Raw genomic sequence first — 23,499 nt, forward strand, 5'->3', positions numbered from 1 at the left:
GCACGCACCACCACACCCAGCTCATTTTTTGTATTTTCAGTAGAGACGGGGTTTTGCTATGTTGACCAAGCTGGTCTCGAACTCCTGACCTCAAGTGATCCGCCTGCCTCGGCCTCCCAAAGTGCTGGGATTACAGGCATGAGGCACCCCACCCAGCCTGGAAGACTTTTTTTTTTAATGAAAAAAAAAAACACATTTTTTTAAAGAATGGATTCCCTGATTCCTCAATGGCTGTCTCTTTCAATTAAACAATAAACCTTTACTTAGCACCAGCTATGTGCCCATCACTGTGCTGGGTCGTGCAGATTCTGTGGCAGATGAGAAATGCCTCGGTCCTTGGGCTGCTTGCAGCCTAGCGAGGCACAGACTTTTAACCTCTCTAGGAGAGTGGCTGCTTCAAGTCATCCTATGGGACCAGCTGTTCATGCTTCCTCTTGCCCAGAACTACTTCTGTGAGAGGAAAAGAGAAGGGTAGGAGCGTGCCCTGCAGCTGGAAACCCAAGCCAGGCGGGGAGCCACGAATGCAGTAGTTACCAGACTGTATCCTCAATCCTGGGGGCTTCTCAAGCCATTGCCAGCCACTCTTCACCCAAGGCCTGGTGAAATAAAGCTGGGCTAAGTAACACCTCTTCTGTGGAAAATTATTGTTTCTGCAAGCCTACCTTCATTCTCTCTCTCTGTCTCTCTCTGTCTCTCTCTCTCTCTCTCATGCTGATCAGATCTGTGAGTTACAAAAAAAAATGAGAAGATGGAATCAATTATTACGTAGTAAATTTCATTGGCTTGGCGGGAGGTATCTTTCCCATCTTGGCCCACAGAGGAGGAAATCCTAGAAGGGGTGACTGAAGCTTGGGACTAACACATTGGTGGATCTGTGCTACCCCCTGCTGGCCACAGACGGTATGACAGCCAAGATAGGGCAAGGCTTCGAGGGGCGATGGATGGATTCACCGCAGCGGAGACATTTCTGGACTGTTGTCACCTTCAGTGCAGTCACTGGGGATATTCAGAACCCAGGTGATTGATAAGGTTTCCCCAGGGATCTCTTCTCTCCCCTTCACCATTACTCAGTAGAAGCCTACTTAAAAACGGAAAACGAGAGGCCGGGAGCGGTGGCTCACGCCTGTAATCCCAGCACTTTGGGAGGCTGAGGCGGGGGGATCACGAGGTCAGGAGATCGAGACCATCCTGGCTAACACAACCACGTCTCTACTTAAAATACTAAAAATTAGCCGGGCGTGGTGGCACGCGCCTGTAGTCCCAGCTACTCAGGAGGCTGAGGCAGGAGAATCGCTTGAACCTGGGAGGCGGAGGAGGTTGCAGTGAGCTGAGATGGCGCCACTGCACTCCAGCCTGGCCTACCAAGACCCCGTCTCAAAAAAAAAAAAAAAAGGAAAAAGGGGCTGGGCGCGGTGTCTCACGCTTATAATCCTAGCACTTTGGGAGACCAAGGCAGGCAGATCATGAGGTCAGGAGTTCGAGACTAGTGTGGCCAACATAGTGAAACCCCATCTCTACTAAAAATACAAAAAAGTAGCCGGGTGTGGTGGCGCGTGCCTGTAATCCTAGCTACTCGGGAGGCTGAGGCAGGAGAATGGCTTGAACCCAGGAGGCCGAGGTTGCAGTGAGCCCAGATCACGCCATTGCTATCCAGCCTGGGCGACAGAGCAAGACTCCGTCTTGAGGAAAAAAGAAAAAGGGGCCAGGCATGGTGGCTCACACCTGTAATCCCAGCACTTTGGGAGGCTGAGGAGGGAAGATCGCTAAAACCCAGGAGTTCAAGACTAGCCTGGGCAACATGGTGAGACCCCATCTCTACAAAAAAAAAAAAAAAAAAAATCTGGGCATGATGGTGTGCACCTGTAGTCCCAGCTATTCGGGAGGCTGAGGTGGGAAGGTTGTTTGAGCCTGAGAGGTCAAGGCTGCAGTGAGCCAAGATCGCATCACTGCACTCCAGCCTGGGTAACAGAGCAAGATCCTGCCTCAAAAAAAAAAAAAAAAAAAAAAAAAGGAAAAAGGTTATTACACAGTTCAAAAGAGAAATAAAGTGCAAAAGCATGTGCAAAGAAAGTAAAGTCCCTCCTGGCCAAGTGCGATGGCTCACGCCTGTAATCTCAACACTCTGGGAGGCTGAGGTGGGTGGATCATTTGAGGTCTGGAGTTTGAGACCAGCCTGGCCAACATGGTGAAACCCCGTCTCTACTAAAAATATAAAAATTAGCTTGGCGTAGTGGCAGGTGCCTGTAATCCCAGGTACTCGGGAGACTGAGGCAGGAGAATCACTTGAACTTGGGAGGCAGAGGGTACCGTGAGCCAAGATCGCGCTAGTGCACTCTAGCCTGGGCAACAGAGCAAGACTCTGTCTCGAAGGAAGGGAGGAAGGAAGGAAGAAGGAAGGGAGGGAGGGAGGGAGGGGGGAGGGAGGAAGGAAGGAAGGAAGGAAGCAAGGAAGGAAGGAAGGAAGGAAAGATCTCTTGCCAATCAGCCTCCCTGTTGCCCTGTTGCCCATTCCCTCCCCAGAGGCAACCACTCTTAACAGTTTTTTTTTTTTTTTTTTTTTGAGACAGAGTCTCACTCTGTTGCCCAGGCTAGAGTGCAGTGGCATGATCTCAGCTCACTGAGACCTCCGCTTCCCAGGTTCAAGCAATTCTCCTGCCTCAGCCTCCTGAGTAGCTGGGACTACAGGTGTGTGCCACCACGTTCAGCTAATTTTTGTATTTTTAGTAGAGACGGGGTTTCACCATGTTGGCCAGGCTGGTCTTGAACTCCTGACCTCAAGTGATCCACCCGCCTCGGCCTCCCAAAGTGCTGGGATTACAGGTGTGAGCCACTGCGCCTGGCCTCTTAACAGTTCTAATGTATCTTTGCAGAGATATTTGGAGCATATGCTGTGTGTGTGTGTGACACAAATGATAGCACACACTCTACACTGTTCAGCACCTGCTATTTTCATGTCATAATATACCTGCCTGTAGATAGTCAACATAGTTTTCCATCATATGGTGTGTCACAATTTACTTACCATTCCCCTCCTAGTGGATATTTATGTATGTCCACCTTTTATTACTACAAACAATGCTAATTGCAGGAAATATCTTGGTACATATATTTGCAGACATATGTGTGTGTGTAAAATAAATTTATAAGTATAGCAATTCTGGGTCAAAGATTATGTACTCTTAAATGTTTTATAGGTTTTCACAGAATTGCCCTCCAAAAATTTTGTACCAATTTACAATCCCCAACAACAGATGAGATCACCTGTTTCCCCAAATCCTCACGAACAGGTTAATATCAGGCCTTTTGATCTTAGGTGATGACTCTTTGAAAGTCCTGGTCACAGAGCAGGTGATGATCTGTCTTTTTCTTTGGGCCGCGGGTTTCTCCAAGGCAGGGACTGTGTCTTTCTCATACCTACATCCCCAGTGAAGGACTTGACACCATCCTTGGGAGTTACTCAAGAAGTATCTGCTAAATATTGAGTGAAAGAAACAGAGCTGCATTTTGGCAGGCCTGGAGGGAGAGAGTAAAAGGTCAGGTTTGAGCACGAGGCCTGCTTTCTTTTTTTTTTTTTTGAGATGGAGTCTCACTCTGTTGCCCAGGCTGGAGTGCAGTGGTGCGATCTCGGCTCACTGCAACCTCCGAGGAGGCCTGCTCTTTAGGGCCACTTTCTCTTCCAGACTCTGGTCAAGCCTCTGCCCCAAATCCAAAAGCCTTCCTCTTGCAGGAGCCTCCCAGGTTGCAAGGTTTGAGGTTGAAGGCCCAGAACTCCCAGTGCAGCTTTCACCCAGCTCTGCTGCATTCCAGGGACGGGCCCCATCATCCCCAAGCTGCCTGAGAACTGGAAACAAACTAACTGTCCAACTTTAGGGGATCAGTTAAACCACTGTCCTATAGAACTTTCTGCAATGATGAAAATGTTCTCTATCTGCCCTGTCCAATATGGCAGCCACTGGCCACTCGTAGCTACCGAGTATTCAAGCTGTAGCTAGTTCAACTAAGGAAATAAATAAATGTTACTTAATTTTAATTAATTTCCATTTAAGTAACCATGTGTGGCTACTATATTGGACAGTGAAGGGTTCAATAAATTATGATATAGCCCCACAATGGAAAACTATGCAGCTGTAAAAAAAAAATGAGGATGCCAAGAAAAATGGAAAGATCTTCAGGATGTATTTTGAAACAAAAATGTGGTACAGGCTGGGTGCAGTGGCTCGCGCCAATAATCCCAGCACTTTGGGAGGCCAAGGTGAGAGGCCGAGGCAGGAGGATCACTTGAGTCCAGGGGTTCAAGACCAGCCTGGTCAACATAATGAGACTTCCGTCTCTACAGAAAGTAAAAAAAAAAAAAAAAAAAAAAAGACAACATGGTGGTATATGAATGTAGTCCCAGCTACTCAGGAAGCTGAGGTGGGAGGATTGCTTGAGCTGGGGAAGTTGAGGCTACAGTAAGCTGTGATTGTGCCACCACACTCCAGCCTGTGTGACAGAGCAAGACCCCATCTAAAAAAAAAAAAAAAGGCCAGGCACGGTGGCTCACACCTGCAATCCCAGCACTTCGGGAGGCCGAGGACCGTGGATCACCTGAGGTTGGGAGCTCAAGACCAGCCTGACCAACATAGAGAAACCTCGTCTCTACTAAAAACACAAAATTAGCCGGGCGTGGTGGCACATGCTTATAATCCCAGCTACTCAGGAGACTGAGGCAGAAGAATCACCTGAACCCAGGAGGCGGAGGTTGTGGTGAGCCAAGATAGCACCACTGCACTTCAGCCTGGGCAACAAGAGTGAAACTCCATCTCAAAAAAAAACTGTGGTTCAGAACAGTATACATAGTATGTCATCTTTTTTGAAAGAAAGGCAGGTAGAGGAGGCTGGGTGTGGTGGCTCATGCCTGTAATACCAGCACTTTGGGAGGCCAAAGGGGACAGATCACTTGCAGAAATGTGAGACCGGCCTGGACAACATGGTGAAACCCCATCTCTACACAAAATACAAAAATTAGTTGGACGTGGTAGTGCGCACCTGTAGTCCCAGCTACTCAGGAGGCTAAAGTGGGAGGGTTGCTTGAGCTGGGGAAGTCGAGGCTTCAGTGAGCCAAGATTGCGCCACTGCACTCCAGCAGGGGTGACAGAGTGAGACAGCAGGAGTGACAGAGCGAGACCCTGTCTCAAAAAAAAAAAGAAAAGAAAAGAGCTTTGCACAGTGGTGGTATCATAGCCAATGAATGAAAGGGAGGTGGAAATAAAAATCGATGTTTATATTTGCTTGAATTTGCATAGGGAAAGTCATAACAGTGGGTGACCTATAGGGAGCTGGGGAATCCTGTTGGGGGGGTAGGCAAGGACAGGGTGGGAACGGAACTTTCTAGTGAATTTCTTTGTATTTCATTTTGGTTGTTGAAACATGTACATATATTACCTATTCAAAAAGTTAAATTAAGGTCAGGTGCAGTGGCTCATGCCCGTAATCCCAGTACTTTGGGAGGTTGAGGTAGGAGGATCTTTACCCCAGGAGTTGGAGACCAGCCTGGGCAATATAGTGAGACCTCCTTTCTACAAAAAGTTTACAAATTAGCCATAAGCCGGGTGCGGTGGCTCACACCTGTAGTCCCAGCACTTTGGGAGGCAGAGGCAGGCAGATCACCTGAGGTCAGGAGTCCGAGACCAGCCTGGCCAACATGGTGAAACCCCATCTCTACTAAAAATACGAAAATTAGCTGGGCATGGCGGCGGGTGCCTGTAATCCCAACTACTTGGGGGACTGAGACAGGAGAATTGCTTGTGCCCGGGAGGCAGAGGCTACAGTGAGCCAAGATTATGCCACTACACTACACTCCAGCCTGGGCAACAGAGCAAGACTCCGTCTCAAAAAAAAAAAAAATTAGCCATATATGGTGACACGCTCCTGTAGTCCCAGCTACTTGGAGGCTGAGATGGGAAAGTCACTTGAGCCAGGGAAGTTGAGGCTGCAGAGAGCCAAGATCGCGCCACTGCACTCCTGCCTGTGCGACACAGTGAGACTCTGTCTCAAAAAAATGAAAAGGTGGCTGGGCACAAGGCTCACACCTGCAATGTCAGCACTTTGGGAGACTGAGGCAGGCAGATCACTTGAGGCCATGAGTTCGAGACCAGCCTGGCCAACATGATGAAACCCCATCTCTACTAAAAATACAAAAATTATCTGGGTGTGGCAGTGTGTGCCTGTAGTCCCAGCTACTAGAGAGGCTGAGGCAGAAGAATCACTTGAACCCGGGAGGCAGAGGTTGCAGCAAGCCAAAATTGCACCACTGCACTCCAGCCTGGGTGGCAAAGCGAGACTCCCTCTCAAAAAAAAAAAAAAAAAGGAAATTAAAATGAAAGCAAATTGCTTGCTATCTAACCATGAGGGCCGCTCTCTCCCTCTTCTTGGCAACTCATGATAGTCACTACGTTATCCTTTCTTTCTTTTTTTTTTTTTTTTTAGACAAAAAACTGGAGTGCAGTGGCACGATCTCAGCTCACTGCAACCTCCACCTCCTGGGTTAAAACAATTCTTCTGCCTCAGCCTCCCGAGTAGTTGGGAATACAGATGCATGCCACCATGCCCGGCTAATTTTTGTATTTTTTTAGTAGAGACGGGGTTTCACCATATTGGCCAGGCTGGTCTCGAACTCCTGACCTTGTGATCCACCCGCCTCGGCCTCCCAAAGTGCTGGGATTACAGGTGTGAGCCACCGCACCCAACCCAACGCTATCCTTTCTATGTAACTCACTAGAGGACAGCCCCAGGGAGTGGACCAGCGAAGACTGCATGAGCCACACCCCAGTGACACAGGCTCCCAAACCCGGCCATGCATCACAGTCAGAATCTGGGGGGAGTATGGTCAGGGATCTGTGTCTTTTAAAGTCCTCCAGGTAATTCAGTCAGTTACTGACCTGTCCTTGTCAATGCTTCCCAGTGAGCAGAGTACAGGCTACATGTCCCAGGTACATATCCCTTCCCTTTAGACAGCAGTCATCACTGACATCTTCTGAGTACCAATGCTGTGCCAGACACTGAGGCATTCTACGTGTTACTGTAAGGCCAACAGCATCCCGGCAGGGCAGGCCTCGACACTGAGCTCAGTGTCCTCTGGAGTGACTGACTTATTCAAGGTCATATCGCTCGTAAATGTCAGAACTAGGATCTGAATCCAGTCATAAACTCCCTGAGCCTCTATTTTCTTCTCTGAAAAAAAAAAATGATGACATGATTTTATTGAGTTGTTTTGAATGTTAAATACAATTTTATGTAAAGCACTTAATTAGCCGGGCGTGGTGGCGGGCGCCTGTAGTCCCAGCTACTCGGAGAGGCTGAGGCAGGAGAATGGCGTGAACCCAGGAGGCGGAGCTTGCAGTGAGCCGAGATTGCGCCACTGCACTCCAGCCTTGGCAACAGAGCGAGACTCCGTCTCAAAAAAAAAAAAAAAAAAAAAATTAGCTAGGCATGGTAGCACAAACCCAAAGTCTCAGCTACTCAGGAGGCCAAGGCAGGAGGATTACTTGAGCCTAGGAGTATGAGGACAGCCTGAGCAACATAGTGAAACCCCGTCTCTACAAAAAGTGTTTAAAAAGGCCGGGCGCGGTGGCTCACACCCGTAATCCCAACACTGGGAAGCCGAGGCAGGCAGATCATGAGGTCAGAAGTTCAAGACCAGCCAAACCAATATGGTGAAACCCCATCTCTACTAAAAATACGAAAATTAGCCAGGTGTGGTGCTGTTCGCCTGTAGTCACAGCTACTCGGGAGGCTGAGACAGGAGAATCGCTTTAACCTGAGAGGCAGATGTTGCAGTGAGCCAAGATCGCGCCACTGCACTCCAGCCTGGGTGACAGAGTGATAATCCATCTCAAAAAAAAAAAAAAAAAGTTTAAAAATTAGCCGGGTGTAGTGGTGCACACCTGTAGTCCCAGCTACTGAGGAGGCTAAGGCAGGAGGATTGCTTGAGCCAGGCAAGTAGAGGCTGAAGTGAGCCATGATTGTGCCCCTGCACTGCCTGGCCAACAGAGCCAGACCCTGTCTCAAAAAAACAAAAAAATTCAAGGCTGAGTTTGAGGGTGATCACTGAGTCTGGGAAGAGAGAATCCAAAGGATGAGATACAAACAGCAACCCTGTGAACTGGAGATTATTCTAGTTTCGTTTTACATTAGCAGCCACTGAGGCTGCTAATGATGAAGTAACTCAAGTCACCCACTTATAAAGTGGCAGAGCCAGGATTCAAACCCAGGTTAGCCCTCTTGCTTTTCATGGTGCCTCTGAGGGGACAGCTGAGGGAGGCCAGGAGGAGCTTCTTGGTTAATAACAAATGTTTATATTTTTACTTATTTTATTTATTTATTTATTTATTTATTTGAGATGGAGTGTCTCAAAAAAATTTTTTTGTATTTTTTGTTTTGTATTTTTAGTAGAGACGGGATTTCACTGTATAAGCCAGGATGATCTCGATCTCCTGACCTCGTGATCCACCCGCCTCGGCCTCCCAAAGTGCTGAGATTACAGGTGTGAGCCACCGCGCCTGGCCTATTTATTTATTTATTTTGAGGCAGAGTCTTGCTCCATTGCCCAGGCTGGAGTGCAGTGACAAAATCATGGCTCACTACAGACTCCACCTCCTGGGCTTAGGCAATCCTCCTACCACAGCCTCCCGAGTTGCTGGGACTACAGACATGCACCACCATGCCCAGCTAATTTTTTTTTTTTTTTAATTATTTGTAGAAACAGATTCTCCCTATGCTGCCCAGGCTGGTCTCCAACTCCTAGGCCTCAAGTGATCCTCCCACCTCGGCCTCCAAAGTGCTAGGATTACAGACATGAGCCACCATACTTAGCCTCCAAATCTTAATCTTAGATTAAGTGTCTTAATCTTTGAAACCGTCTGCCAAGGAGACATTTGGTCACTTCTCACACTCTAGCTGTGTCTGACTGAGCTGAGAGGCTGCAAACCACAGCTGTCTGTTAGTCTGTCTGGAACAGCTCTGACAACCCAGCCAGAAGAGGAAAATGTAGTCATTTCTTTCAAGGCCCCAAGTCTTACAAAAAGTAGGGCAGATGGGGACCGGCTGCAGTGGCTCCTGCCTGTAATCCTACTGCTTTGGGAGCCCAAGGCGGGAGAATCACTTGAGCCCAGGAGTTCAAGATGAGCCTGGGCAACATAGTGAGACCCTGTCTCTATAGAAACTAAAAAATTATCAAGGCGTGGTGGTGTGTGCCTGTTGTCCCAGCTACTCAAGAGGCTGAGGTGGGAAGATCACTTGAGCCTAGGAGCTCAAGGCTGCAGTCAGCCATGGTCGCACCACTGCACTCCAGCCTGGGTGACAGAGTGAGACGTTGTCTCAAAAAATAAACAGGCTAGGTGCGGTGACTCAAGCCTGTAATCCCAGCACTTTGGAAGGCCGAGGCAGGTGGATCATTTGAGGTCAGTAGTTCAAGACCAGCCTGGCCAAAATGGTGAAACCCCACCTCTACTAAAAATAAAAAATTAGTCAGAAGTGGTGGCAGGTGCCTGTAATCCCAGCTACTCGGGAGGCTGAGGCAGGTGAATCACTGGAACCGGGGAGGTGGAGGTTGCAGTGAGCCAAGATCATGCCACTGTGCTCCAGCCTGGGCGACAGAGTGAGACTCCATCTTAAAAAAGCAAACAAACAAACTAGGGCAGGTGAGGTCCCATCCAATCTGCAGCCAAATAGACTGGGACTCACAGCTGCCCAGAGCTGCTGAGCTAAGAGGAGAGAGTGGACTAAGGGGGCCCCCTAGAAAACCTAGGTCCATTCTTGGGGCACAGCCTGGCATCTGGTACACAGTAGGTGTTTAATGAATGCTAACAGAAGGAACAGTTATCAAAGACCCTCTGAACACGAGGCGCTGGGCCTGTGAAAGGGTCTTGTTAGTTTCATCCTTGTGGCAATACATTTAGGTTGGTGTTACTAGTCCCATTATTTCATTAAGATGCAGAGACTGGGGCGCTGAGAGGCTTAGTGATATATCCAAGGTCAAGAAAATGGCAGAGTCCTACCCAGAGCAATCAGACAAGAGAAAGAAATAAAGGACATCCAGGCCGGGTGCGGTGGCTCACGCCTGTAATCCCAGCACTTTGGGAGGCTGAGGCAGGCGGATCACGAGGTCAGGAGATCGAGACCATCCTGGTGAACACGGTGAAACCCCGTCTCTACTAAAAATACAAAAAAAAAAAAAAAAATTAGCCAGGCGTGGTGGCAGGCGCCTGTAGTCCCAGATACTCGGGAGGCTGAGGCAGGAGAATGGTGTGAACCCGGGGGGGCGGAGCTTGCAGTGAGCCGAGATTGCGCCACTGCACTCCAGCCTGGGAGACGGCAAGACTCCGTCTCAAAAAAAAAGAAATAAAAGGCATCCATATTGGTAAAGAGGAAGTTGCTGTTCACCAATCATATGATCATATACCTAGAAAAACTCTAAAGATTCATCCAAAAAGCTCCCGGATTTGATAAACAAATTCAGTAAAGTTTCAGGATACAAAATCAATCTGCACAAATCAGTTGCTGTATACCAACGATGACCAAACTGAGAATCAAATCAAGAATCTAACCTTTTTTACAATAGCTGCAAAAAATAATAATAAAATACTTAGGAATATACCTAACCAAGGAGGTGAAAGACCTCTATAAGGAAAACTACAAAACACTGCTGAAATAAATCACAGACACAAACAAATGGAAACACATTCCATGCTCACGGATGGGTAGAATCAATATGGTGAAAATGACCATACTGCCAAAAGAAATCCAAAACTCTAAGGCAATTCCCATCAAAATACCATCATCGTTCTTCACAGAACTAGAAAAGACAATCCTAAAATTCATGTGGGGCTGGGTGCGGTGGCTCTCACCTGTAATCCCAGCACTTTGGGAGGCAGAGGCAGGCAGATCACAAGGTCAAGAGATTGAGACCATCCTGGCCAACATGGTGAAACCCTCTCTCTACTAAAAATGCAAAAATTAGCCGGGCATGGTGGCACGTGCCTGTAGTCCCAGCTACTCAGGCAGCTGAGGTAGGAGAATCACTTGAACCAGGGAGGTGGAAGTTGCAGTGAGCCAAGATTGTGCCACTGCACACCAGCCTGGTGACAGAAGGAGACTCCATCTGAAAAAAAAAAAAAAAAATGCACATGGAACCAAAAAAGAGCCTGCATAGCCAAAGCAATGCTAATCAAAAAGAACCAATCTGGAGGCATCACATTACCTAACTTCAGACTATATTATAAGGCCATAGTCACCAAAACAGCATGGTACTGGTATAAAAACAGGCACATAGACCAATGGAACAGAATAGAAAACCCAGAAATAAATCCAAATACTTACAGCCAACCGATTTTTAACAACTCAAACAAAAACATAAAGTGGTGAAAGGACACCCTATTCAACAAATGGTGGCTGGAATAATTGGCAAGCCACATGTAGAAGAATGAAACTGGATTCTTATCTCTCACCTTATACAAAAATCAGCTCAAGATGGATCAAACACTTAAATCTAAGACCTGAAACCATAAAAATTCTAGAAGATAACATTTGAAAAACCCTTCTAAACATTGGCTTCAGCAAAGACATCATGACCAAGAACCCAAAGGCAAATGCAACAAAAACAAAGATAAATAGATGGGACTTAATTAAACTAAAAAGCTTCTGCACAGCAAAAGAAATAATCAGCAGAGTAAATAGACAACCCACAGAGTGGCAGAAAATCTTCACAAACTATGCATCTGACAAAGGACTAATATCCAAAATCTGCAAGGAACTCAAACAAATCAGCAAGAAAAAAAAACAAACAATCCCATCAAAAAATGGGCTAAGGACATGAATAGACAATTCTCGAAAGAGTATATACAAATGGCCAACAAACATATGAAAAAATGTCCAACATTACGAGTTATCAAGGAAATGCAAATCAAAACCACAATGCGATACCACCTTACTCCTGCAAGAATGGCCATAATTTAAAAATCAAAAAATAATAGATGTAGGCATGGATGTAGTAAAAAGGGAACACTTTTATACTGCTGGTGGGAATGTAAACTAGTATAACCACTATGGAAAGCAGTATGGAGATTCCTTTTTTTTATTTTTTGCGATGGAGTATTGCACTGTTACCCAGGCCGGAGTGCAGTGGCACAATCTCAGGTCACTGCAAGCTCCGCCTCCCGGGTTCATGCCATTCTCCTGCCTCAGCCTCCCAAGTAACTGGGACTACAGGCACCTGCCACCATGTCTGGCTAATTTTTTTGTATTTTTAGTAGAGATGGGGTTTCACCGTGTTAGCCAGGATGGTCTCAATCTCCTGACCTCGTGATCCGCCCACCTGGGCCTCCCAAAGTGCTGGGATTATAGGCATGAGCCACCGCGCAGGGCCAGGAGATTCCTTAAAGAACTGAAAGTAGATCTACTGTTTGATCCAGCAATCCCACTACTGGGTATCTACCCAGAGGAAAAGAAGTCATTATATGAAAAAGAGACTTGCACACGCATGTTTATAGCAGCACAATTCACAATTGCACAATTGCAAAAATATGGAACTAGCCCAAATGTCCATCAATCAATGAGTGGCTAAAGAAAATGTCATATATACAGGCTTATGCCTGTAATCCCAGCACTTTCGGAGGCCAAGGTGAGCGGATCACCTGAGGTCAGGAGTTCAAGGTCAGCCTGACCAACATGGAGAAACCCCATCTCTACTAAAAATACAAAATTAGCTGGGCGTGGTGGCACATGCCTGTAATCCCAGCTACTCGGGAGGTTGAGGCAGGAGAATCACTTGAACCCGGGAGGCAGAGGTTGCTGTGAGCTGAGATCATACCATTGCACTCCAGCCTGGGCAACAAGAGCAAAATTCTGTCTCAAAAAAAAAAAAAAAAAAGAGAGAGAAACAAAATCATGGCCTTTGCAGCAACCTAGATAGAATTGGAGACCATTATTCTAAGTGAAGTCACTCAGGAATGGAAAATCAAACATATGTTCTCACTTATAAGAGAACACAAAGGCATAAGAATGAACAATGGACTTTGGGGACTCTAGGGGAAGATTGGGAGGGGGGCGAGGGATAAAAGACTACACACTGGGTACGGTGTACAAGCTTGGGTGGTGGGTGCACCAAAATCTCAGAAATCACCACTGAAGAACGTATCCATGGAACCAAACACCACCTGCTCCCCAAAAACCTATTGAAATAATTTCTAAAAGGAACAGGGGCTGGGTGCAGTGGCTCACGCCTGTAATCCCAGCACTTTGGGAGGCCAGCGCGGGTGGATCAACTAAGGTCAGGGGTTTGAGATGAGCCTGGCCAACATGGTGAAACCTCGTCTCTACTAAAAATACAAAAATTAGCTGGGTGTAGTGGCGGGTGCCTGTAATCCCAGCTACTTGGGAGGCTGAGGCCGGGGAATCACCTGAGCCCGGGAGGCAGAGGTTGCAGTGAGCCAAGATTGTGCCACTGCACTCCAGCCTGGGTGACAGAGTGAGAGTCCGTCTCAAAAAAAAAAAAAAAAAAAAAAAAACAGGAAACAATAACTGGGGGGAAAAAAGAAAAAGAAAATGGCAGAGCCAAGACAATAACCCAGAAATTGGGACCCAGCTTTCTCCACTGTTTCCCCTGTACAAGGGACAGCCAGTTTCCAAAGGTCTCCCTCCCAACAGCCAGCCAACACGTAGGTCCCTGTGATGAAAGCCAAGAGCAAGGCCAAGCCTTAGGCAAGCCCTGAACCTCTTTGCTCATTATTGCATAATTTTTTTTTCTTTTCGAGACAGAGTCTCACTCTGTCACCCAGGCTGGAATGCAATGGCCCAATCTCGGCTCACTACAACCTCCGCCTCCCAGGTTCAAGCAATTCTCCTGCCTCAGTCTCCCGAGTAGCTGGAATTACAGGCACGCCCCACCACATCCAGCTAATTTTTGTATTTTTAATAGAGACTGGGTTTTGCCATGTTGACCAGGCTGGTCTTGAACTCCTAACCTCAAGTAATCCTCCTGCCTCAGCCTCCCAAAGTGCTGGGATTATAGGCATGAGCCACTGCGCCTGGCCATTATTCCATAAATATTGATGGAGGGCCAACTGCATGCCCAGCACCAAGGGATAGAGAAGAATTAGACCCCAGCCTGCCTAAAAAGAGTTCACAGCCTGAGAAAGGAGTATGAGGGGAGGTCTGTTTAACCTAGGGGCTGCTGAGGAAGAAACACTAAGCCCACATCCATTCCTGACATAATTCTGCCTGGACATCCACTGAGTCAGGGTCAGAGACTCAGGGCTGCCCTCCTGGGTTGTTGAAAGAGAGGCATAGTTGAAACCACTAGAAGGTGGGGCTCTCCAGGGGAAAGACCAATTCCAAGCACCCCATCTGAGGACAAGAGCTGGGAGAACATCTTTGCTGGGGTGTGGGGAGTATACAAGAAATACCAGGACCAGGCCGGGCGCAGTGGCTCACGCCTGTAATCCCAGCACTTTGGGAGGCCAAGGCGGCTAGATCAGCTGAGGTCAGGAGTTCTGGAGACCAGCCTGGCCAACATGGTGAAAGTCCGTCTCTACTAAAAATACAGTAATAAGCTGGGCGTGGTGGTGGGCGCCTGTAATCCCAGCTACCTGGGAGGCTCAGGCAAGAGGCGGAGGTCATGGTGAGCTGAGATCATGCCACTGCACTCCAGCCTGGGCAATAGAGTGAGACTCGGTCTCAAAAAAAAAAAAAAAAGAAAGAAAAGAAAAAAAGACCACGACCTGCAGAATTTTCCTGACAAGCCACCACCTGCAAAGCTGGCTCCACAGTGGATCCACCTCTGTACCTCCCAGAGCAGCCGGCATTCTGTCATTTTTGATGAAGGAGATGGGAGGAGACTGGGGCAGCCAAGCGCGGCCTTCTGTGGTTTTAGGGAGAAGGGCGGGTGAGCCAGTCCGTTGCCCTGAGAAGAGGTCAAGAGGATGAAGACTATGAAAGCGACTGAGTTGGGCAATTAGGGGTCCCTAGTGGCCTTCAAAAAGAATGCTTTCAACAGCAGCTGCTAAAATTTCAAGGGCAAGTTTGGTAGTGGGAGGGGAAGAGGGAGAGAGAGAAGGCAGAGCCTAAGCCAGCCATCAGCAGAGTGAAGACACATGCATAATTCATGATGTCCTTCTTAACTTGTTTTGAAAATCTGATTTTTTTGACAGACAACTCAGGGGTTAATCAACCTCAGAGGTTCAGAAGTTCCATGAATCCCTTAAAGTGGAGAGAACTCCACCCAAACAACATAATATTGCTTATATTTGCACCAGGGAGACATAGCCTGAATCTATCCATAAGGAAATACCAGACAAACCTCAAATAAGGTGCCTTCGATTAAAAGGAAAAATGTGTGGGGGAGTCCTACTCTGAAAAAATGTCATGAAAGATGAAAAAGATGAGGAATTGCCCCAGAGTAAAGAAGCCTAGGCCGGCACGGTGGCTCATGCCTGTAATCCCAACACTTTGGGAGGGTAAGATGGGCAGATGGCCTGAAGCCAGAAGTTCGAGACCAGCCTGGCCAATATGGCAAAACCCCGTCTCTACTAAAAGTACAAAAATTGTGGTGGCATGCACCTGTAATCCCAGCTACTCGGGTGGCTGAGGCAGGAGAATCACTTGAATCCAGTTGAGCCGAGATCGCACCACTGCACTCCAGCCTGGGCAATAAGAGCAAAACTCGGTTTCAAAAAATAAAAAAAATAAAAAATAAAGAAGCCTAAATATCTGGGTGTGGTGGCTCACGCCTGAAATCCCAGCACTTTGGTGGCTGAGGCAGGAGGATTGCTTGAGCCCAGGAGTTCAAGACCAGCCTGGGCAACATAGGGAGACCCCTGTCTCTACAAAAAAAATAGAAAAATGGCCAGGCGTGGTGGCTCATGCCTGTAATCTCAGCATTTTGGAAGGCCGAGGTGGGCAGACCACGAGGTCAGGAGATCGAGACCATCCTGGCCAACACGATGAAACCCCATCTCTACTAAAAATACAAAAATTAGCTGGGCATGGTGGCAAGTGCCTGTAATCCCAGCTACTCAGGAGGCTGAGGCAGGAGAATTGCTTGAACCCAAGAGGCGGAGGTTGCAGTGAGCCAAGATGGCGCCACTGCACTCCAGCCTGGCGACAGAGCGAGACTCCGTCTCAAAAAAAAAAAAAGAAGAAAAATGGCCGGACACAGTGGTTCACACCTTTAATCCCAGCACTCTGGGAGGCTGAGGTGGGTAGATCAGCCTGAGCAACATAGTGAGATCTCATTTCTTTTTTTTCTTTTTCTTTTTTTTTTTGAGATGGAATCACGCTCTGTCACCCAGGCTGGAATTCAGTTGCATGATCTCAGCTCACTGCAAGCTCCGCCTCCTGGGTTCACGCTATTCTCCTGCCTCAGCCTCCTGAGTAGCTGGGACTACAGGCACCCGCCTAATTTTTTGTATTTTTAGTGGAGACAGGGTTTCATTGTGTTAGCCAGGATGGTCTCGATCTTCTGACCTCGTGATCTGCCTGCCTCGGCCTCCCACAGTGCTGGGATCATAGGCGTGAGCCACCGCGCCTGGTCGAGACCTCATTTCTAAAAGAAGAAAAGAAATATTAGTCAGGTGTGGTGGCACACAGCTGTAGTCCCAGCTACTCAGGAAGCTAAGGTGAGAGGATCTGTTGAGCCCAGGAAGTAGAGGCTGCAGTGAGCCAATATCACGCCACTGCACTCCAGGCTGGGTGACACAGTGAGACATTGTCTCAAAAAAAAGGAGAAGAGGAAGCCAATTAAATGCAATGTGTGATCCTGATCTGGATCTTATACTAGAGGGAAAAAATATTCTAAAGGATCCTTATTGATAAAAATTGGAATATAGACAGTAAATTATTGTATTGATGTTAAATTTCACTGAACTGTGGTGATACAAGAAAATATCCTTGTTCTTAGGTAATACCCACCGAAGTATTTGGGGGCAAAGGGGCATGATGGCTGCCACCTTCAGTTCAGTTAATATACCAAAAAGAAAACTATGTTTTTATTGTTTTTTTGTTTTTTGAGACAAGACCACGCTCTGTCACCCAGGCTGGAGTGCAGTGGCGCAATCATGGCTCACTGTAGCCTCAATCTCCCTGGTTCAAGCCACCTCAGCCTCTTGAGTAGCTGGGACTACAGGTACACATCACCACAGCTGGCTAATTTTGTTTATTTTTTTTGCAGAGATGGGGTCTCACTATGTTGCCCAGGCTGGTCTCAAACTTCTGGGCTTAAGTGATTATCCCGCCTTGGCTTCCCAAAGTACCGGGATTACAGGCATGGGCCACTGCTGCTGGCCTAAAACTATGTTGTTTTGTTAATTTTTTATTTTTCATTTTCTTGTCCCCCACGTTCAACCAACTAAAACTACGTTTTTATCTACGGTATATACAAAGAGAGAAAGAAAGCAAATGGGGCAAAATTTTATCAACTGATAAATCTAGGTATGGGATGAAGAATCTTTATATCATTCTTGAAGCTCTTCTGTAAGCTTTAAAGTATTTCCAAATTAAAAAATAATAATAACTACCCAAACCAGGACCTCCCTAAAGTGAGTGGCCTTCATCCTATCTTTTTCCCCAGCCCTGGCCCTCGGTCAGTGTCCTGGGTGAACAGGGTAGTGTTAGGGGCACAGGTGGCGGCCAGAAGGGCAGAGGCCCTCCGCTTCGGGACATTCCTCGGCTCGCAACATTTTCTGATCTGACAGCTCAGGAGGCCACGGAGCTAGGCCAGGAGTGACTCACCCGCGGGGCTCCCAGGGCGGTGGAGGAGCCCTGCCCCGCAGAGAGGGCCCCAGCCGGCAGGTGCCGCTGTTGAGCCAGCTCTGGCAGAACCTGGCTGAGGCTCAGCCGGGCCCTGGAGCTGGTCAGCCCATGGTTTTCTTCCAGAACCCAGCCCACCAGGGTCTGTAAGCAGCCTCACTCCTCTTTGCCCCCATCTGGCCTCGGGCTCCCCGGCCCTCAGCTTCCCCGCATTCCCGTCGCCATCACGGAAGCCCCAAGGCAACTCCTTGGGATAATGCCAAGTGGAGGAGGGGAGGAGGGCAGGAAGAGGCTTCAATCCTTGGCCCTAAAATCTAAGCTGCAAATTAATCCTCCCCCTCTTCTCCTCCTCCTTCCTTCTCCTCCCCCCCCCCTCCTCCCCCCCCCCCCCACTCCTCCTCCTCTACAGGCTTTCAAAACAAACACACACCTCCCCAGCCCATCCCCCTGCCTGGGCCTTTTTCTGGGGGTTGTGGGTCCTAGACTCCAATTCCTTCTGCTGGATCCAGAGCTCAGGGTAGAGCTGGAGAAGGGGTGACAGGGTGCTGGGGAGCGGCGCAGACAATGCCCTGTGACATTATTTCTTCCTTGTCTAGAAAGGAGTTGCTCTCGCAGCCCCTCAGTCGTAGGGGCTGGGGAGGAGGAGCCATTCCCTGCCTGGGCTAGTGGAGCTGGCCCTTTACCCTAGGCTTTCCCCTGACCTACTCAAACTCAGGATGAAAGAGGCCTAGAGAGCTGATTTTGTCCATCCCCTGGCTCCAGGAAAGACCATAACTGTGCGTAGGTCTCCTGATCCTACATTCGTTCACTAATTCCTTCAACAGCCCTTCACTGAGCACCCGCTATGTGCGAGTACCAGGAGCTTTACCTAATGCTTAAAGCACCTTAAATCCTCACTAGGACCATCAGAGATGGGTACTATCACTCTAAATTTGTCCAAAGATCCAGTTCAATCCAGGCCTTCTCTGTGACTCCTTCCAGCCCGTGCAGTGGAATTCATCTCATTCAGCTTTGGGGCCCCCTGTGTACCTCGAATAATATCCCAGTTACTGTATTTGTGTCATCGGCTTCCAGTGATTTGTCTTCGTGGGACCCCCCCACCACTACCAGATGGTGTCAGACCACAGCAATAGGGACAGTAAAGCCTGGAGGTTCTGCACTAGCCCTCACTATGTGTGGCCTTGAAATTCCCTAACTTTAAGTTCAGTTTCCCATCTGTAAAACAGGGTTAACAGCAATACCTTCCTCATGGAGTTGATATGTAGGTAAAATAAGAAGATGATATAAAGGCCTGGCATGGTGGCTTATGCCTGTAATCCCAGCTGTTTGGGAGGTCAAGGCTGGCAGATTGCTTGAGGTCAGGAGTTCGAGACCAGCCTGGTCAACATGGTGAAACCCTATCTACTAGAAGCACAAAAATTAGCCATGCATGGTGGCATGCGCCTGTAATCCCAGCTCTTGGGAGGCTGAGGCATGACAATCACTTGAACCCGGGAGGCGGAGGTTGCAGTGAGCCAAGATCATACCACTGCATTCCAGCTTGGGCAACAGAGCAAGACTCTGTCTCCAAAAAAAAAAAAAAAAATGCATGTAAAATGCTTAGCATAATAAATTTGACTTAAAACAGGGAAGTTGGGCTGGGAGTGGTGGCTCACCCCTGTAATCCCAGCACTTTGGGAGGCTGAGAAGGGCAGATCACCTGAGGTCAGGAGTTCCAGACCAGCCTGACCAACATGGAGAAACCCCGTCTCTACTAAAAATACAAAATTAGCCAGGCGTGGTGGCGCATGCCTGTAATCCCAGCTACTGGGGAGGCTGAGGCAAGAGAATTGCTTGAACATGGAAGGCAGAGGTTGCGGTGAGCCAAGATCATGCCATTGCACTCCAGCCTGGGCAACAAGAGCGAAACTCCATCTCAAAACAAAACAAAACAGGGAAGTCCATCCCCACTAGAATGGCTAAAATGAAAAAAGCAGTCAACACCAGGTGTGGGCCAAGTACGTGGAGCAAAGGAATTCTCATACTCAACTGGTGAGGGTGGAAAACCATTTAGCATTTTCTGTTAAAATTGAATATATTTATGTAGTATGACCCAGCAACTCCAATCCTAGAAATAAACTCAGGAGGGCCGGGCGCGGTGGCTCACGCTTGTAATCCCAGCACTTTGGGAGGCCGAGGTGGGCGGATCACGAGGTCAGAAGATCGAGACCACGGTGAAACCCCGTCTCTACTAAAAATACAAAAAAAATTAGCCGGGCGTGGTGGCGGCGCCTGTAGTCCCGGCTACTCGGAGAGGCTGAGGCAGGAGAATGGCGTGAAACCGGGAGGGAGGCGGAGCTTGCAGTGAGCCGAGATTGCGCCACTGCACTCCAGCCTGGGCGACAGAGCGAGACTCCGTCTCAAAAAAAAAAAAAAAAAAAAACAGGGCTTGGGGCTGGGCACAGTGGCTTATGTCTGTAATCCCAGCACTTTGGGAGACCAAGGCAGGCAGACCACCTGAGGTTAGGAGTTCGAGTCCAGCCTGGCCAACATGGTGAAACCCTGTCTCTACTAAAAACACAAAAATGAGCTGGGCGTGGTGGTGCACACCTGTAGTCCCAGCTACTCAGGAGGCTGAGGCAGGAGAATCTCTTAAACCGGGGAGGCAGAGGTTATAGTGAGCTGAGAGCCGAGATCATGCGATTGCACTCCAGCCTGGGTGACAGAGCTAGACTCTGTCTCAAAAACAACAACAACAACAACAACAAAAAAAAAAAAAAAAAAAAACAGGGCTTGGCTGGTTCTGGGTACAGATAGAGTTGTTTTTCTTTTTCTTTGTTTCTTTTGTGAGACAAGGTCTCACTCTGTTGCCCAGGCCAGAGTGCTATGGTGAGACTTCAGCTCACTGCAGCCTTCGCCTCCCAGGCTCAAGCAATCCTCCCACCTCAGCCTCCCAAGCAGCTGGGACCACAGGCACATGCCACTGTACCCAGCTAATTTTTTGTATTTTCAGTAGAGACGGGGTTTCACCATGTTGCCCAGGCTGGTCTCAAACTCCTGGACTCAAATGATTTGCCTACCTTGGTCCCCGAAACGTGATGGGACTACAGTCATGAGCCACCATTCCTGGCCAGTTGTTTCTTCACTGGGTGTGGTTACATAGGTGTGTTGACTATGAAAATTCATTAAGCTGTACACTTACTATTTACCTACTTTTTTTGTATAAATGTTGTATACTTCCATAAAAAAATTACCCTTAATACAAAAAAAGACAAAGAACAAAGACAAATGAATTGAGCTACATGTATCACATAAATCTTTTTTTTTTTTTTTTTTTTGAGACGGAGTCTCCCTTTGTCACCCAGGCTGAAGTGCGGTGGCGCGATCTTGGCTCACTGCAAACGCCGCCTCCCAGGTTCAAGCGATCCTCCTGTTTCAGCCTCCTACAGACTACAGGCACGTGCCACCATGCCCGGCTAATTTTTGTATTTTTAGTAGAGATGGGGTTTCTCCATGTTGGCCAGGGTGGTCTCTAACTCTCGACCTCAGGTGGTCCACCCTCCTCAGCCTCCCAAAGTGCTGGGATTGAGAGGTGACAGTGTGCTGGCAGTGCTCACAGCCCTCGCTCGCTCTCGGCGCCTCCTCTGCCTGGGCTCCCACTTTGGCGGCATTTGAGGAGCCCTTCAGCCCACCGCTGCACTGTGGGAGCCCCTTTCTGGGCTGGCCAAGGCCAGAGCCGGCTCCCTCAGCTTGCAGGGAGGTGTGGAGGGAGAGGCAAAAGCGGGAACCGGGGCTGCGCGCGGCGCTTGTGGGCCAGCTGGAGTTCCTGGTGGGCGTGGACTTGGCGGGACCCGCACTGGGAGCAGCTGGCTGGCCCTGCCGGCCCCGGGCAATGAGGGGCTTAGCACCCGGGCCAGCGGCTTCGGAGGGTGTACTGGGTCCCTCAGCAGTGCCAACCCACCGGCGCTGCGCTCGATTTCTCACCGGGCCTTAGCTGCCTTCCCTCAGGGCAGGGCTCGGGACCTGCAGCCCGCCATGTCTGAGCCTCCCACCCCCTCCATGGGCTCCTGTGCGGCCTGAGCCTCCCCATGAGCGCCGCCCCCTGCTCCACGGCGCCCAGTCCCGTCGACCACCCAAGGGTTGAGGAGTGCAGGCACACGGCGCGGGACTGGCAGGCAGCTCCACCTGCAGCCCCGGTGCGGGATCCACTGGGTGAAGCCAGCTGGGCTCCTGAGTCTGGTGGGGAGGTGGAGAACCTTTATGTCTAGCTCAGGGATTGTAAATACACCAATCAGCACTCTGTCTCTAGCTCAAGGTTTGTAAACACACCAATCAGCACCCTGTGTCCAGCTCAAGGTTTGTGAGTGCACCAATGGACATTCTGTATCTAGCTACTCTGGTGGGGCCTTGGAGAACCTTTGTGTGGATACGCTGTATCTAACTAATCTGGTGGGAACATGGAGAACCTTTGTGTCTAGCTCAGGGATTGTAAACGCACCAATCAGCGCCCTGTCAAAACAGACCACTGGGCTCTACCAATCAGCAGGATGCGGGTGGGGCCAGATAAGAGAATAAAAGCAGGCTGCCCGAGTCAGCAGTGGCAAGCCGCTCAGGTTGTTTTCCATAGTGTGGTAGCTTTGTTGTTTTGCTGTTTGCAATAAATCTTGCTAGTGCTCATTCTTTGGGTTCACACTGCTTTTATGAGCTGTAACACTCACCGAGAAGGTCTGTAGCTTCACTCCTGAAGCCAGCGAGACCACGAGCCCACCGGGAGGAAAGAACAACTCCAGACGCGCCGCCTTAAGAGCTGTAACACCACGAAGGTCTGTAGCTTCACTCCTGAGCCAGCGAGACCATGAACCCACCAGAAGGAAGAAACTCCGAACACATCCAAACATCAGAAGGAACAAACAACTCCAGACGCACCACCTTAAGAGCTGTAACACTCACCACGAGGGTCCGCGGTTTCATGCTTGAAGTCAGTGAGATCAAGAACCCACCAATTCCTGACACAGAATTACAGGCGTGAGCCACCGTGCCCGGCCCACGTAAACAAATCTTAAAACGTTTTAAGTAAGCAGCAAGTTATAAGATTTTGGTAGTATGATTCATAAAAATTTTTACAGTGCTTAACACTACATATTATTTAAGTATACATACCTAGGTAGTACAAATAAAAGACATGCAGTGGGCCAGGTGCAGTAGCTCATGCCTGTAATCGCATGAGGCGGGTAGTCTCGCCAGCATGGTGAAACCCCGTATCTACTAAAAATACAAAAATTAGCCAGGCATGGTGGTGGGCACCTGTAATTCCAACTACTTGGGAGGCTGAGGCAGTAGAAAAATTTGAATCCGGGAGGCGGAGGTTCATGTGAGCAGAGATTGTACCACTGCACTCCAGCTTCGGTGACAGAGTGAAACCTCGTCTCAAAAAAAAAAAAAAAAAATGCAGAGGAGTGATAACACTGAATGCATAACAGAGATTTTCCTTCGGTGTTTCAAAAGTTTTTCTAGGCTGGGAGTGGTGACTCTTGTCTATAATCCCAGCATTTTGGGAGGCTGAGGTAGGAGGATCAATTGAGGTCTGGAGTTTGACTCCAGCCTGGACAACATAGTGACACCCCATCTCTACAAAAAAATTTAAAAATTGGCCGGGCGTGGTTGCTCACGCCTGTAATCCCAGCACTTTGGGAGGCCAAGGCGGGCAGATCACGAGGTCAGGAGATGGAGACCATAATG

General features: G+C 48.6%; 1 protein-coding gene across 1 annotated transcript; it reads right to left on the reverse strand.

Annotated features, from left to right (window-relative positions):
• Positions 1–406: 406 nt before the first annotated feature.
• LOC115831481 (protein GVQW1-like) lies at positions 407–20,436 on the reverse strand (the record flags this gene model as incomplete). Its single annotated transcript, XM_030799771.1, has 3 exons — positions 407–450; positions 19,400–19,670; positions 20,428–20,436. Coding segments are annotated over 3 exons (324 nt in total), but the record flags the coding sequence as incomplete, so codon positions are not given.
• Between the last annotated feature and the right edge of the window lie 3,063 nt (positions 20,437–23,499).

The sequence above is a fragment of the Nomascus leucogenys genome, chromosome 19 (assembly GCF_006542625.1).
Source record: "Nomascus leucogenys isolate Asia chromosome 19, Asia_NLE_v1, whole genome shotgun sequence".
Taxonomy (NCBI): domain Eukaryota; kingdom Metazoa; phylum Chordata; class Mammalia; order Primates; family Hylobatidae; genus Nomascus; species Nomascus leucogenys.